The following is a 16,956-nucleotide window of genomic DNA, read 5'->3' as shown; positions in this document are numbered from 1 at the left end:
ATAAAGCCATAAACCCACAAAGGTTTCTACAGGGCACAACTTAAGATTTGCTACAAACCAACCAGAGCTCTGCAATGATTTGCCTAAATAATTATCCGATCATTGTTTAACACCTTTGTATCAAATGATTAGTTCAAGAAGACAATTTATTTAAAACAGCAAATCAATTCTTTTATGTGCAGTTGCTACAGCTCCTGTGTCTCTGGCCATCCTGGGACTCCCCTGAGTAACATGGCAGCTTAAGCTTCAGGTTATTACGGCACTAAACTTTCATCTGTCTTTAATTTATTATTTTAATTTTTTTTACAATAGCTGGGACTGAACAGGATTGGAAAAGAAAGGTGCAGACAGCCAGGGAAGTGGACATGAACAGGTTTTAAAAAATAGATTTTTGTTTATGCCCAGCCCTGGCCGCAGGCTGAAGGAAGGGAGGGCAGTTACCTGGGCTCAAGGCACTTCCACTGTGCCACAGACCGAACTATTGTAAACAGCTTCCAGCACAACCAGACTTAAATCTCACTACTTCTGCTGTTGATATGAACTTAAAAGCCTGGGGTAGGCAGGGTCATATTTTTTTTTAACTTTCAACCAATCTGGGGAATTGTTTGGATATAGGTACTTGGTGGGCTGCACCAGAAGAGGTGTGTATCTGAGAAGATAAGGAGAATGGATTTAATATCTCTCGTTCAGCAGATGAAGACACAAAATAGAGCATACCTCAGAGAAAGGACTATAGATTTGACTTACTCTGTTTTTTGATGAGTGCTCAGATCATTGAGGTGTTTTTTGCAAATGTTCTCTCTTAATGCCCCCGCCCCTAACAGTGTTAGACAAGTACATATAAGGATCAAACTGAATCCATACTAAAAACTAGTTTGAAGGGTTATTTTTGCTTGAACTAGGAGTGAACTGGAACTATTACTCTGAAGTGTTTATAGAGCCTGGGCTGGTCTTGATTTTTTTGTTTTAAAAAGCCTTTCACCTCCCTAGATAAAACCAAACCGCAAATTCACAGAAACAAGCTAAAAGAAGACTTATGTCAGTGAGATTCTACACGAACAGGAAATGTTTGTGCTTCTGTCAAATTTGCTGCCATTAATGTTTTACCAGAGTGTCAAGGCTGGAAATGGTGTTCTCAGAAATCCTAGAGCTGTAATTCTGGGTGAGGGGTTTTATGCTGGGCAAGGCAAGCAAGGCAACACATTTAAAACCCCAACATATTAATAGTCCATTTATTTAAACAAAAGACTCTTCTACTATATGGAGGTTACAAGAGAGATTAAAACAAAATGGATGAAAATGATTCATAAGTAACATAGACCTTTGCAGAAATATACTCCTGCTGAAAAAGGATCAGGTTTTTATACCTGTTAACACATCTCCTATAAGGCAAATAAACCAGAATATCTCTGTCTCACCCACTCATTTGCTGTCAAACACATGTTATATGAAATTACATCAAGCCATTGGGCACAAACCTAATTCCAGAGTATGCAACGGTTCACACAGTAACGTGACTTTATGAGTCTTGACAATGTGAGAAGTGGGACCCAACCCTGCACCTATAAACTACCAGCCCTGGTAGATGGGAGAGCTCCTGGTCAATCTGTCATCACTGCTAGTGTTACCTTCAGACAACATGCTTATGGCCTCATCGGTCTGCTGGCTGTCAGTTGTCAGTGCCTTCTTTGAATCGTGGATGTTGCTTTGGTAGTTCACTGGTGAAGGATAGGCATTTTCACCCACAGTTGATGAGGACATCGATTCCCAGGGTATTTCTCTTTTTCGCCATTTCAGGTCCACTCTCCATCCCGTCCAGCCATAAAAAGCTAATGTGAAGAGGAAGCCTTGCATTGGATTAAGAACCCCCTAGGAAAGAGAAGTGCAACTGGAATTACACCAGCAAGCCTCCATTTTCAACTCCAGCAAAACACCCTCGCATGCATTAACAACTTCCTTTTCGCTGAATGGTTGCTGTCTTTAAAATACGCTATTTGCATGCAAATAAAAATATATGTTGTTCCCATTGCAGGCCCAAACAAAGCAGACTGAAATACCACCACGACCTGTTGTTCCCATATGCTGAGGCCATCCCAGTGAACAGCAAGTACCATGAACTGTAGCTGGTCAGTCCCCTGGTACGTTTCTAACTTTCCCCACAAGCTCTAGACTTTTTTCACTAGAAGCCAAGTCAAATATATGAGAGTAGACACTAACACACACAGTCAAGTTTTTTGAAATAGCAGGAATGCATATGTCTGGATTTGCTGCAGATTCCTGAGCCAGTGAAAATGTCCATCAAAGCAGGATGGAAAAATGGGGAGAGACACTGAAAAAGAAAATCTCATGTGATTTAAAAAGAAATAAATAATTGTCTCTGTTCCCAGTGCTGTGGGATGCTTGGCAAGTAAATAGCTTTAGCTGTTTCCATTTCTCTCATGAGAAAAGAGCAAATTATTTTCACAGCCAATTAAAAAAATAGCTCAGTTCCTAGACCTGACTTCTTGCACTCCAGGTGGGCAAGAGCAAGGTCCCTGTGTTCACTTCTCGTCAGAGGAGGAGGTTGTATCAAATAAGTTGCATTGCTTAACCCTTCAGTACAAAACTGCTCAAGGGTTAACTACACAAAGCATGCTTAGGCCTTACAGGTATTTAACAGCTCCAGAATAAACTCTCTTGGAAAGGGAACCTGCAATATTATCTCTGAAAAATCCCTTGACAAATACTCCAATAAAAGAAAAGAGGATAGGGTACAGGAAGAGGTCAGCATCTTACAGTTATTTTTTGCTGCATTGCTTTCAAGATTTTTCGTGTATTTTTCCCCAAATAATTATCCAAATGTCATGATATAAGATGCAATTATTCTCTATAATAAAGAAAACCCTAGTTACAAACAGAGAATTGCCAGAAAATTTTACCCATTTTACTGAGGAACCTTCCAGCATTGTGAGCTAAAACTTTGTAGTTTTTGTTATGGCAGAGGTTAGCGAGGTTAGACTAGAAATCATTATAGTGGTCTGTTCTGGATCCTAACATTTGTAGCAATCACAGAGAGAATGCATACTCCAGTAAATGGGAGAAAAGGTTGGCCTCTGGTACATTTTTGGTGAGGGTTATATGAGAAAAGCACTCCCAGTAATGGCTCCTACCTCTCTCTTACTTTCTGCTTTTCTTCCTTGATTTTCATAGTGTTTATATCCCCCAAAATCACAAACCACACACTACACTGGTGCTGTTTCACTAGCCTTATAAAAGTGATTTCTAAAACTAAGCAATGTCACAGCTGACCTACCATTATAATCCATGTGATCAGTGCAGCACTTCTGATGTTTTTCAGGGGCATGTCATTGATATCTGGCTGCATTTCGAGATAGAACAGAAGGCTCTCGTTGATGATATTGGATGACCAGCTATTGTGGGATTAAAGAAGAAGGCGAGAGTTATATATATGTGTGTGTGTGTATCTATATATAAAATATGTTTTACCTTCAAATTATAGAAATTAGGAACACTAATAAGGAGAGTGAGATTTTTTTTAATGTTGAGTCTCAATCTGAAGGCACCAGTAGGTCTCTGAGATCATGATCAAAAAGCAGACACTTACCTACTACACAAAGAAATCCTAGACAAAGAAAACATCATAACAAAAAAACAAAACAAAACAAAACAACTTGATCATTTGAGCTTACTGCAGAATAGTAAACTGTAGGATAAAATTGAGATGATAAACAGCTGTGATCCATAATGGGATCATAGAATCATTTAGGTTGGAAAAGATCAAGTCCAACCATTAACCCAGAACTGCCAAGTCCATCACTAAACCATGTCACCAAGCACCACTTCTACATGTTTTTTAAACACCTCCAGGGATGGTGACTCAGTCACCTCCCTGGGCAGCCTGTTCCAATGCTTCACCACCCTTTCAGTGAAGAAACCGTTCCTGATATCCAATCTAAACATCCCCTGGTGTAACCTGAGGCATTTTCTTCTTGTCCTGTCACTTGTTATCTGGGAGAAGAGACCGACCCCCACCTGCCTGAAACCTCCTGTCAGGTAGCTGTGGAGAGCGATAAGGTCCCCCCTGAGCCTCCTCCTCTCCAGGCTAAACAACCCCAGTTCCCTCAGCTGCTCCTCAGAAGACTTGTGCTCCAGACCCTTCCCCAGCCCCGTTGCCCGTCTCTGGACACGCTCCAGCACCTCAGTGTCCCTCTTGCAGTGAGGGGCCCAACTCTGAACACAGCGTTGGAGGTGCAGCCTCACCAGTGCCGAGTACAGGGGGGCGATCACACCCCTGGTCCTGCTGGCCACACTGTTTGTGGTACAAGCCAGGATGCTGTTGGCCTTCTGGGCCACCTGGGCACACTGCTGGCTCATGTTCAGCCGGCGCCAGCCAGCACCCCCAGGGCCTTTCCCACCAGGCACTTCCCCGCCGCTCTGCCCCAGGCCTGTAGCGTTGTGTGGGGCTGGTGTGACCCAGGTGCAGGACCCGGCACTTCTCCTTGTGGAACCTCATACATGCTGACTTCTTTCACTTGTATCTCAAAAGGGCAGTGCTCACAGGTACAGAAACCAAATATATGCATACATGTTGTAAAAGGGTGCAGCAACTCCAGCTGGAGTTAGAATTTCAGGGTTAGATTACAGCAGACTTTCAAACTGTGCATTAAAAAACTATAAAATAAAACAAAATTTGAGTTAAAAACCCTTAAAATGCTATCAAATATTTGGAATAAACGAAATTTCTGTTTCCAAACAAGAATGAGCATCATCAAGATTCATTCTGTAAAAGATACTGAGGGTATTTTATACTAAATAAAGGTTATCACAAACAGCTGTAATTCCTTATGACTTCTAAACAGCTGGACCAGCATTTCTTTATAGTTCTACTGAAGCTTCAGAAAGGAAACCATCAGCATCCATGTCATGCTTTCTAAAGGGGTTTATATATGTCCTTCCTGCAATTATATTTTTATCACAATGTAAAACCTCCTGCTCTCTCCTCCCAAATCTGCAGGCACCTCTTCTACCCCACGTTCCCCCAACCTGCTGTCTTTGATTAACTCATCTCATATTCGACTTCTAGGATGGAAGGGAATCTTCCCCAAGCTTCAGAAATGGGACTGCCTCAGTCTTTCCCTACAGTAACTTTTTAGTGTTTTTATACTCTAAAGCTGATGTTTTATTAGGAGAACAAAATCCAAAACTAGAGCTGTGATTCTTTTCTTAATAGGAAAATCCAGAATGAGGCAGAATGGAAATATACAAATGTCTCCACTGCGTCCATGAGGAATTGGTCCTTTCTTTCCTTCCTGCTCCTAGACCAGCAAGCTGGCCACCATTCCTTAGGTTGCAACGCATTTCTGTGGTGCCTCTGGGCTTTTTCTTTTCACAGCCCTGGAAGCTTGGCTAAACCTCTGCTCCTCATTTCAGCAGTTTCCAGGAAGCCATGCTGCAGAATCCTTCACTGCTGTTTCTCATCCCCTCCCCTGCTGGCTACCCCACCCTTTGCACTAGAAACCTCTCTCCCAAGCCAAGTGCACTCTGTTATTCCTCAAAAAAAGATAATAAAATCCCTCCAGAGCACTCCAGTATACAGCAGCCAGGAGAAGAGGAAACGGCAGTCTTTCTCCCTGCTCAGCCTTTTAAAGCAATGCAACGTGCATTGATGAGCCTGTGTATAAAAAAGTTGTGTAGTAGTAAAGACTGTTAAGTTTTGGCAAGTAAGTTAGCTGCTCCCGGACCATTTTCTTCCTCCCACTGTTGCTTGTGCTACCCACATATGTAGTAAACACTTCACAGTAGTGACTGCCTCTTGCTCGGTCATTGCACAGGCCTTTGTCAAGTGGCTCACCACTCCTTCTGGTGCCTTTATTGCTGTGTGATAATTGTGAAATTGCAGTAAAAACTGTTTTCTCCAAAAGCAGGCCCTATTTCAGCTCGTTTTTGCCGTGTACATCTAGTGCCTCCAGTTCCAGTTGCCAATCCATAATCTTTCATGCTGAATGGTACTGCTGGAGCAGCGGGGCAGGGATTTTGGGATGAGGTATGTACCCTCCCTTGTTCCTTCCCTCCTCTCCTCCCTCTCTCTTTCCTGTCCTACCCCAAAGTACTATTTTCATGGAGGAAGATAGAATATTAAAAAAAAAAAAGATTAAATTATCAGAACTTTCACACACAATCATATGGAGATTTCTTTTCCGGCATATAACCCTGTATTTCCAGTCAATAGCCATGCTTTTTTCACACACTTGGGATCTGCAGACCACAGAGGTGGCTGTACTATATAATCATAGTCAGGGGCATGAAGCCAGTTTTAGAAGCATGTTTATTGTAGGTTTTCAGTAATGTGTTTGGTGACAAGAGGCTCTGAGAAATCTCGCATATAGAAGGTTGTCTGTCAGCCCACGGTGCTGAGGAGCTGCTGTTCCAGACAGCTTTAGTCTATGCCCACAGTTTGGTTTTTGGGTTGTTGGGTTGGGGGTTTTTTGCCATTGTTCCTTGGGGTTATTGTTTTCCTGTTGGTTAAACATTTTTATCATTTCCTCGCAGCCTTGTGATGCTACATGAGTGATTCAGCTACTTTGTGAGCTAGTTTAGAACTACTTCCTTAGACACCTCCCCTTCCAAGCATAAAGACAAACACATGAAGCAACCTGTTAGACTCTATTCTTGTCCCTGACCCTCTCCAACTGGGAAAAAGGCAGTTTAAAACAAAATGCACCTCTTACCAAATAACGAATACCAGCATAATTTTGAAGAAGCGGATCTGGATCTCTGTCCCCAGACGTCTTTCGTTCTCTGTGTAAATCCCCTGTCTCCCTTTCAGCAAGGAGGCAACTGGAAAGTATACAATTATGTTCATTAATATATGTGTATTTTGTTAGTTATAGGCACAAGGACTAGAAGATAGATGTCCGTGAAGAGGGAACAGAGGAACAGATGGATTTGCCTCCAGCAGCAGTTCAGAAGCTGGAAGGACCATCATCAAGGAATCTCACATATAGCCTAATACCAAAGGGAAAGAAGTACACTCATTATGGATTCCTAAAAGGAGTGATATTCCACTAGTGTTTTTCATTCGCTCAGTCCCACTGAAAATAGAAAATAGTATGGTCAACATACTTTTATTTTATAACAAAAGGCGGTAGTTAAAACTTCTAGGTAATGTGTCATACCGTGATATATTTATTATGCGTTTAGACTAAAATAGAATACAGACTATCCTATCATGCACATTATAATGCATTGTGCACTTGACACAGCATTGGCTACACCTCTAAAACTTGAAGGTGTAATGTCAGCAAAAATAGACAGTTATGCCACATGCTGTTCAGCTATGACAAGGGATATACATATGCACAAAGACAAATATACTCAGTGTATTTTCCCATAAAATGAGCAACTTTTTAAAGGAACAACTGTTCTTTTGAAAATTAGTATCACTGAGGGATGCAGGATAGATGGGATGGAGACTGAACTGAGAATGCAAGGTCTTCTGTTGCTGTTTTTATATATTCAGTGTGTAGATGGTATGTATGAATTCAGGTACAGCAAACATCTAGCACCAGTAATATTCCATGCAAAGAATGCATTGAATCTGTGGCTTTTTTCAGTCTCATTTCTTCAAAGCACTGGATAATAAAATAGATGGGAACTTCAGGATCCCATCTGAGTTGTGTACAATTCCCATTTGTTTCATAATGTCAGAATCAGGAGTGACAAAATTCCGATCAGATTTTATTAGGTTTTTTAGCTCTCACCAATATTCTCTTTAAACCAGAAGACATTACATTCCAAAGTCCAGGTTGGTACCAATACTACAGTAGAGTTAAGCATCCACTATACACTGCCTCAAATACTTCAAATTAAGAGTAACTTAGTAACATAGAAACAACTTTGCCAATCTGTAGTAGAGGTTTATAACAGCATAGCTTGAAGATGTCATCAGAGTGTGTCTCTAGGGCAAATTTCCCATTAAGATGGTATCTTCATTTCAACAGGCAAATTCCTCCCACCCTTTGCTGTATCTTTATGATTTAATGAGGAGCTATGCCACACCACTGAATACACAGGCATGACTTTTTACAGTATTGTCACTTGCTCAATAACACATATTGATTGATGCTGGCCACTGGGAACATACCTGCTGACACTGTCCTCCTAAACAGGATTGGGTTGACCACCAGGACTAGCAGGAGTGGGGCATAGGTTGTGATGTAATGTGGGATTGCATGCTCCAAGCCATCTTCACAGCTGAGAGAAATCATTAACAGTTTATGCTTCCCTCCCTCTCCACCCCCCGCAATAGCTGACAGTTCTGGCTATTCTATCTATGTCACCTTTACCTTTAAAAAAAAAAAAAAAAGAAAAGAAAAAAAAAAGAAGCAAACAGATGTGAAACTTTTAATTCACAGACCCTCACCACCAGTTCACATGGCAGACAAAGTTGATTTTTTAACATGCACTGTCTGTGCATTTTTTTCAAATTTCAAGGAACAAATACAAAGCTAAAACCAGGAGTGGGAGAACAGTGGCTCATAGCAGAAGGTGTATCACAGCCCTGCAGCATGTCCAAGTGCCTGCGTTGTCTGGCACGTTTCTTCAGGGCCCCCTGAAACCCAGGCAGGTATTTCTAGAATACTCCACTGACTCAGTGGGACACATTTGTCAAAGATCAAAAAAGCTCAACATTTGGATAGCTGTCTCTAAAGCTGACCAAAAGACATTCAAATGACCAGAGAGTGCTATGATTTCACAGTCTGTTCGCAGAGCCCTGCTTACCTGGAGAGAGAAGGGTAGTAAAGCAGTGTGATTCCCTCCACGCAGAGCATCACCGCAAGGCCCCATGTCATCATGTGGTACAGCACAATCGTACTGCAGGCACCAAGCAGGACAGGCACAATTAAAGATACCAAACCTTACACTTTCCACGTTGCAACATAAAAATAGGACCCTGACTGAAACAGAGCTTTACAGTTTATGAAATGGTGCAGAGCAACACTGGCGGTACGTTACACTAAGGAAATGGGGGGTGGGGGTGGCTTCAGAAAAGGGATGAGCCAAAGCAGTTGTTCAGGCTTGCACACAGAAGTCCTGTGTCCTCCAGCCTGTAGGATAGAAAGCCTTTCTCTTATCCCCAAATCTCCAGAAGGAACCCCTACACCCTTAATTTCTCCTGCAGAGAGAAAATTAGATTAAAACTTAAGAATGGAGCTAAACAGTCAAATAATCAACCCTTCTGTAACCTGCAGAGAATGATGTTTAACTTTCAGAGTTGAATACTGCTCCCATCTTCGGGAGATTCAGATCTCTGTGTGTAGAAAGTCTTTTGTTCGCTCTGAACTTAGAGTCAATCCCAAATACACATGATTTTTTTGGTTAACAGGGATGGAGCAAGGAGGTAAGGCCCAGTCGTTTCAGACTGGAACTATGGGACTTCACAAAATCAGGTTTATCCTCCACAAACTGAAGATAATTCAAAGATCCCCATTTTGATAACATCTGTGAGGTGAGCCATGTCTCCAGGACCCGAATGCTCAATACTGTCCAGGAACAAAGTCACATAATTCCTTGTTTAGCAGTAACAACTGAGGGTCATTTTGCACATGTAACAACCAATTTAGAAACAACTCATATTTTCTGTGTGGCATTAAAGCACGGTACTTTCCAAAGTGTTAAGTTTCTTCTGTTACAGGTGTTGCAGAAAAATGTATAGTAAATACATATTGTTCTTAAAAACTTTACAAATGTGATCAGAAGCATAATAATGATGACACTGAGAAGTGGATATAATAGAAAATCTGAGAAAAAAAACCAAACCTGTATGAAATTCAGCACTTTCCCTCTCCCACTTTTTTACTTTCAGGATAACACTTTTTTTTTTGCCACAAGAATCAATTTCAGGTACGGAATAGGGACAGAAATAGTTATCTCACTGCAATAAAGTTTACAGGGCCCAATCTGCTCCCTATTTTTCCAAGGTTAAATGAATTCAGTTACATTTAAATTCCATTTGAACATAAACAGAGCACTGCCCTCGCAATTTAAACACTTAGCACACCACTTATCCATATCATTACCCGGTAACCACATGAACATCAGGTGTTTGTACAAGCTTCACTTACACACTTAGATAGTTGCAGACAAACAGGGACATACAGTGTTGGAAGGAAAATAATGAATGCAGAGCTTTAACTCTGGTACCTCAGTCCAGCTGATCTTCTTACTACCAAGTAAGAATCAACGGCATAGCAAAACAACCACCAGAAGCCAGAGCTATATAATAGCTGGATCCACATCTGCAGGGAGAAAAATGCCAAATGTCACAGCTGCTTCTCAAGTACCACTGGGGACAGGGAGGGGACACAAACCTTTAGCCTCGTGATTTGTTCTTTAAATGTGTGTATTTTCAGCTGACATTATAAAGTATGAAATCTTACTCAAACTCACAGGAACAGCATTGCTGTAGCCAGCGGGTCAAGTCATAAGTGAACTGAACAGCATTTGCTTTCACAGCTTACTCTGTTGCTTTGAAAACCTGTTCTGTTATTTACCTCTCCAGTCCTAATCCTCAGTATTGTGAGTGAAGCCTGAAGAAATTTATATTGAGGATGTTTTAATTTTAGGTTAAAATTTTAGTGGTTACTCAGTAGCTGAGGCATGAAAATATAACTGAGGCCAGGCATCACCACAGTGTGCCTGTGTATCATGGGTTCTGCATGTGACCGGCGTTTTCTCCATGCACAAGAATCCAATTCAGGGAATGCTTATTAAGAAAAAAAGTTATTAACAAGAATATCACTCACCCTCTGGGAAAATTATCTATCCTGAACTCCCTGACTGATTTCTTCAAAAACTATCCAAAGGAAACAGGTTCAAGTCAAGTTAAATTCCACAGTGTTCATGGGCTGACCCTATGCATTTTTCCCATGAGCCTATGTAAGATAAGTGAATTTTCTTTGCCACTGTTGATAAATTCCAATTTTCTTCCCCATAGGAGCTGGCTCTTTGTAATAGTCTGGAACTATTTTAATATTCAAATTACCTTCCCTCCAAGCCTTCTTTCAGTTCTTATCTGAATATCCTTTACCACGGCACCATAGTAGCATCATTTTACAGCTGGAAACCAACATACTTGTTACTGAGCCAAATGTCAGTGAATAGAGATCTACCATTCCTTCCTCCAAAATGCAAAACAAGCTGAGGAATATTTCCTTTCACCATGGGTGTAGAACCTCCTTCTAGTCATTTGCAGCATGAATTATTCACTCTTTAATTCAAACACCACGACATTTTCCTAGTGCACAGGAGCCAGAAAATAAAACTCCAGTCTTCCTTCTCATGCACTTTACCCACAGCACTCAGCATGTAACTTTTTTTTAGTACAGTAACTTCTGCACTTTTACACATTTCCTGCAGTTGAAAAATGCACAGTTTACTACACATACACACGCATACAAAAATAAACTGCAGGGTCTTTCCACACAGAAAGTCCAACACAGACAGGACTGTCTCCAAAAATAATATAAATCAGACGCACTTAAAACTAAAATCTTCATATGCTATCTCACCGTTCAGCAAAATGACACATCTTGCTACAGTGCCTGAGAGGGTACCCCTCTGCACATCAGAGGGTGTTATTCAAAGGAGATGCCTAAAGGCCTCACTATTTGGAGTTTGTATTGGCTTGTGGTTAAGTGAAATAAACCAACAGTACTTAAAGAAAAATAAAATAGAATCAGAAACAGTTTATGAACTCACACAAGAATATGTTAAGGGAAGTGAGTAGAAGGAGAGTTATTTTTCATTCCAGTATAATTAAAACTAAATTTAGCAAATGACTCAAATTACACCACTCTGCTGGAGCCCAAGAAAGGCAAAATAAAAATTGTGGTAGACCACTATGCTGCTCACCATCTAACCTGAGATCCAAGTGAAAAACGAACAGTCTGCATACAGTATTTTGTCACTGTTTAAAAATATTGGGGTTTGTGATAAAAGTTAGAAAGGGAAATTTAAGACATAGGGAAATGTGAGGTTTTTTAATAGGATGTTCTTGCTACAGGATATTGATGTTGGTGGTTTCCTCTTCCTCAAAGAAAAAAATCATTATTCGCATCGAATAAGCAAAACTTAAACATGTACCATGGAATTGAGAATCGACAGATGCATACAACTTCTATGGCACAACACTATCGTGTCTGAAATTGTCATTGTATAGGCATACAAGGTACAGTGAGTTTGATTTGGCACATGCTGTTTTATTTAAAAAGTACTGGAGATGAATAATTTTTTTGCGTGCAGCATACCTTCTTCTATATTGTAAACCTGGAATTGTAAAGCTAACACTAATTATTGTTTATGCATTAATTAATTCATTGGGCACCGTACATTTCTATTAAATTTGGGTAAAGTGATGGTCTATCTTATTGTTCTCCATGTTTTGGTAAACAGTATGGCCTTTTTTCTTGTACAGTAAACTCAAATTATATGTCTCATACAGTACCGTGATTGTAATATTTGAAACTGAGTTTTAACCTGCACTTTTGGAATACATTTACATTTTCTTATTCTTGCATTTTAATCCAGAAGATACTTAATTAGACTTGGCCAGATGCAGTCATTGAATGCCCACATAAGCACCAATCTGAGCTGTAATCCTACGTGGCAGGGACACCTTTTGCCAGCAGCTTTCCGTCTTTGGCAATATTTATTGTGCAGTCCCTCTGTGCCTAAAACACACCTCCTCACACTGCAAAAGCTAATTTGAGCTCCCCGAGTTGCTGGTTTCCGTTGGTCCCCACTGCCACCGCACGGGCTGTAATTTCTTCTGGAGAAAGTAGGCAGATACCCTTGTGCTATGGGTGCGATGGAGCCATCGAGGCATTGGCGATGCTGTGCCAGCACAAATCAAACCAGTGGCTTCCAGCCCATCCGGGAATGTCTATACCCTTATGCCTCCATATCCCTGGCTGCAGTACAGATGTGTCACCCACTAGCCCAGGACTCCTGCGACGAGCGAGTACTACAAAATGCTTGGGACCAGTCTGACCCACGCTGCCCTGTGTCCTCACACACACCCAGCAGCATCCAGCACCCTGCCCGCCCTGATCCAGGCTTTCAGAGGGAGCATGAACGCACTCGCAGGGTGTGGCAGAGGCTGAAACCATCATACGCAGGCTCTGACTCACAGCCCATTTTTCTTTCGGACACAGTGGTTTGCCTTTCAGATTCCCCACACAGAAGGACTGTCAACCGGGAACAGGAAGAAGGGGAGACTATCTCTGTACCTACCGCGCTCCCCACACAGAAAGCAGAAGGCCACACATCAGTCCCATTCACCACAGAAATGTTAGCTATGAAGCCTGGGAAGCCTAGCCATACACTTGACCTGAAGATCATACCTAAAGAAAAAAAAAAATGTATTAATGCTTTGAATCTGTTGGCATGATTTGAGTCACATGCTTCTCCCCAGCCACATATTTCACATGGCAGCCCAGATTTTGTGCACCCACAAGAAGGGTATGGCTGCAGAGGAGCACCGCAGGGAGAACTCTGCTATTTAAACGCTGGTGTAATCACTCAGGGAAAGTAGCCCCAAGAGGCAGAAGCTGCTGGGACTTGAAATATTATGTCCATTAAAATCTCACTTACTTACAGATATTGTCACATACTTCCCTAAAATAAAATGAGTAGCCTTTAACAGACTGACATAAAACAGTAACTGGCTCTTTATAATTTTATCAGCATTTATTCATACACTAATGTTCATTTCTCTATAATCCCTCCTTGCAGGGAAAAGTTATTTCCCACTTTTCACTGTCTTGATTTTTACAAGCAGCTCTTTTCCTCTCTGTCACAGGACTGAATAAAGCAGGGCTTTGGAATCAGAACAATACCCTTTTTTTAAAATGAACTTGCTGTTTGTTAGTGAGATTTTCTGAGTTTGCTTGAAATAGGCATTAAAGCGCCACCATACAGCAGAACAAAACCATCAGGTTTCCCACCAAGAGAGAACGGTTCCCCACCACCACCAAAGTGAGTCTATTTAAAAGACAATAATGAATAAATAGTTCAAGTTTGCCAGTGAAAGGGAAAAAAATAACTTTATTGATTGCTGGCCTCATCTGAAAGGACCTTTTCCAGGTGAATGCACACATGTTTTTCTGTATCTCTTTCTTTATTTCCCGCTCTATCGTTTGTTTTAATATTGGTACTTATGTACCATGAGAAAATGCGGCTAGGTATGAAAGAAGAAAAGACCTGAAATCCCACTCTCCCCCAGGCAGCGAGAGAGACTTACACAACAGCACTACTTCTATTATCTAATGGGAGAGAAAAAATGTTATTGTAGAAACAAACTCATCCTGTATTTTCATAGCATGTGTCATGATAATGTATACCTAATTTGGCAGTAAATGCCATAGACTGACGGGAAAGATTTAGACACATTAGTTCCATTTTGACTCGTGAGTTTTGTTTTATCCTTTAATGTTTTATTCCTCCAGCCTATCAGCCGGGGGCCGGGAAGCAGGTTGCCCTTGATAAGGGAGCTTCGCTCGCGTTTCAAAAGCCTGTGTCCAGCATGGTCTGTGTACAGCTGCAATTCAAAATCATTTGCTGTCAACGTGATGTGCCCAGAGAAGTGGCTGGCACATGAACAAGATGGCAAACTTGGTCTGAGAGGATTTAAAGACATACAGGAACTGTTTTTCAAATGTAGTCCTAAGGACTGGCTAAGTGTTTGATGTCAGCTTCAGTTTTAAATCTGCTGCCTAGCCTCCACTTTCCTGCCTTACTTGGAGAACCAGCCACTGGTTCTGGATTTTAATTTGTTTTAAAGCAAGGATTTGGGGGTAGATTTGTCAAGAGCTTTTAGTTCTAAAATAAAACTATTAAACAAGACCTTTCTCCCCCAAAAGCCCATCATTTTCTGATCTCACTTAGCCCAAATCTTCCTGTGAATACATACAGCATGTTTCCCTCAGAAATCTCCATTGTTCACTCACCAGCTTCATTTGGCCTTGGTACCTCAGGGCAGCAGAAGTCTGCTAGAGCAAGGGCGAGGGACATCAAACCAGCGCTTACCTAAGCCACCAAGGATGTCACAAATGGAGATAAGGAGAAGGATGGTGGAAGAGGAGGAGGCTTTGGGCATCTTCCTCAGGCTCTGTCCCTTCTTTGGCAGGAGCTGCAGGATGGTCAGTAGCAGACTGATGGAGGCACTGCCAATGCAAACGCTGCAGAAGACTTCAGGCTGGAAGTTCATCACTAGCTGGGTAGCTGCATCCCGGTTTGGGCAGCAGTAGGTTTCTAACCTGGGAGAAGCCATGAAGTGTCCAGCTGGTAGAGGGGCCCCACAAGAGAAGAAAATGCTGTTGCTTCCCCAAGGAAGCATTCACTTTTTCTTCACCCTCCCCATTAGTCCTTGGCGGTGAGAATCACGCGATTGATGGATCATGTGCTGCTGCTGCTGCTAGAAGTAAATCCCCTAGAGCTGCTTTTCTCAGCCTCTCCTAGCAAGGAGATCGGATCCGAACAAGAAAACACAGTGTAATCTGAAACATGCCCCATGCTTGCTCAGAGCCATTGGCAACAGTTCACTCAAATATTTCTGCTTGCACAGTGTGTGATACAGGAAGACTTAAACTCATCAGAGCACTGAAGATGATTTAAAATAAATAAGGATGCAGATACCAGAGGAGAAGCATTACATTTTAATTGTGTTTCTCTTTAGCCCCATCCCACACAGCACCCTTTAATTACTGCAAATTAATTGAAAAGATGAGTCCAGACACAAGCAGTCCCGGCTTTTACAGGGAGGAGCAGGGATATAAATCCACACCCTAACCCAAATCTCTAATTTTAGTGATCCAACCCACCGACCTCTGTAATTAAAATTAGAAACACGATATCCTTTCACTGTAGAAAGAGATTACATTTAGGAAGACAATATTAAACTCATTGTATTTAAACTGCAAGCACAAAAAGTCTTCTCTTTAGTCTGTACTCTCTGTGTTGAATCAGCTTGACATGGAACATTCCAGGACTTTTGATTTCTCAGGAATATTTTCATTTTTTAAAAATTTGGTAAGGGTTTAATATAAAGACAGGAACTTGACCTGTAATATTTGCTCTTACTTTATAAGCTAGACAATGCCTTTTAAGTCAGGGGTCCTATTAGACACAGCAACAAATACAATCAAAAATACAAAAAATAATTCTCCCCTCTCAGCCGACTTTCAAACTCCCTGTGTCAGCCCTCACCCCTCCAGAAAACTTGTTTGTAGGAACACATTCAGGAAATGCAGGAGGGAGCATTGCCAACAGACTTAAAGTGAACTGGATGTTAAATAATACAGTCATGGAGTTTATCATTAGTCCTTATAAGAACAAGTGACCTATTTTTTTATTCCTTTTCTTTTTCCTAATGACCCAGTTTATTTTTTTAGCAGAAGTTATGAAGGCCTGATGAACGACAGTGGGATGTTTTGCGTGCAGGGGTTATAAAACACAGAGGCTTCAGCCAGTATGTTTGCTCTGCGTAGAGAAAACAGCTGCCAGTCCTCAGTACAACGGTACCTGCCGAGTTCTTCATTACACAGGATAGCTTACACCCTTGATCCCAGCACAAGAATGAACCCCACGAAGCTCATCAGCCTGCTGACTGCTGGTGGGGCTGTGCAACCTCCAGGTGCAGGACATCATGCGTGCACCCAGCCTACGTCACCTGAAGTGCAGGATGTCAGCTCGCAGATTCAGACTCCTACACGCAGGTGTCCATACATCAGCAAGGTGTCTGGACTCCCGTTATAGCCCACTGAGATCTTAGGCAGCTAAGCTTAGAGGCTAGGCTTAGTCTAGAGAGCTGTTCAGCTCTTCCTAAGATAAATGCACATGGTGGGCTGAGTAGGCTCCAGTGACTATAATGGGAACTTAGGCATACACATCATCAAA

At 41.6% G+C, this 16,956-nt stretch overlaps 1 protein-coding gene across 1 annotated transcript; it reads right to left on the bottom strand.

Moving 5' to 3' along the window:
• Positions 1-1,218: 1,218 nt before the first annotated feature.
• GPR143 (G protein-coupled receptor 143) lies at positions 1,219-15,752 on the bottom strand. Its single transcript, XM_037378497.1, has 8 exons — positions 15,088-15,752; positions 13,294-13,403; positions 10,204-10,298; positions 8,782-8,874; positions 8,144-8,253; positions 6,729-6,837; positions 3,293-3,410; positions 1,219-1,869 (listed from the first exon to the last, which is right to left on the bottom strand). The coding sequence occupies exons 1-8, from the start codon at positions 15,395-15,397 to the stop codon at positions 1,570-1,572; spliced, it is 1,245 nt and encodes a 414-aa protein (XP_037234394.1). The 5' UTR covers positions 15,398-15,752; the 3' UTR covers positions 1,219-1,569.
• Between the last annotated feature and the right edge of the window lie 1,204 nt (positions 15,753-16,956).

This window comes from Falco rusticolus, chromosome 2 (genome assembly GCF_015220075.1).
Source record: "Falco rusticolus isolate bFalRus1 chromosome 2, bFalRus1.pri, whole genome shotgun sequence".
NCBI classification, from domain to species: Eukaryota; Metazoa; Chordata; class Aves; order Falconiformes; family Falconidae; genus Falco; species Falco rusticolus.
Note: the sequence above shows the minus strand (reverse complement) of the source record. Positions and strands in the feature narration are given on the sequence as shown.

Coding starts and splice junctions, on each gene's coding strand:
- GPR143 (XM_037378497.1), bottom strand. CDS start 15,397: ATGCTTCCTTGGGGAAGCAACAGCATTTTCTTCTCTTGTGGGGCCCCT. Junction 6,838..8,143: donor TAGGAGGACAGTGTCAGCAG/GTATGTTCCCAG, acceptor TATACTTTCCAG/TTGCCTCCTTGCTGAAAGGG. Junction 3,411..6,728: donor ATGCTGGTATTCGTTATTTG/GTAAGAGGTGCA, acceptor ATCCCACAATAG/CTGGTCATCCAATATCATCA.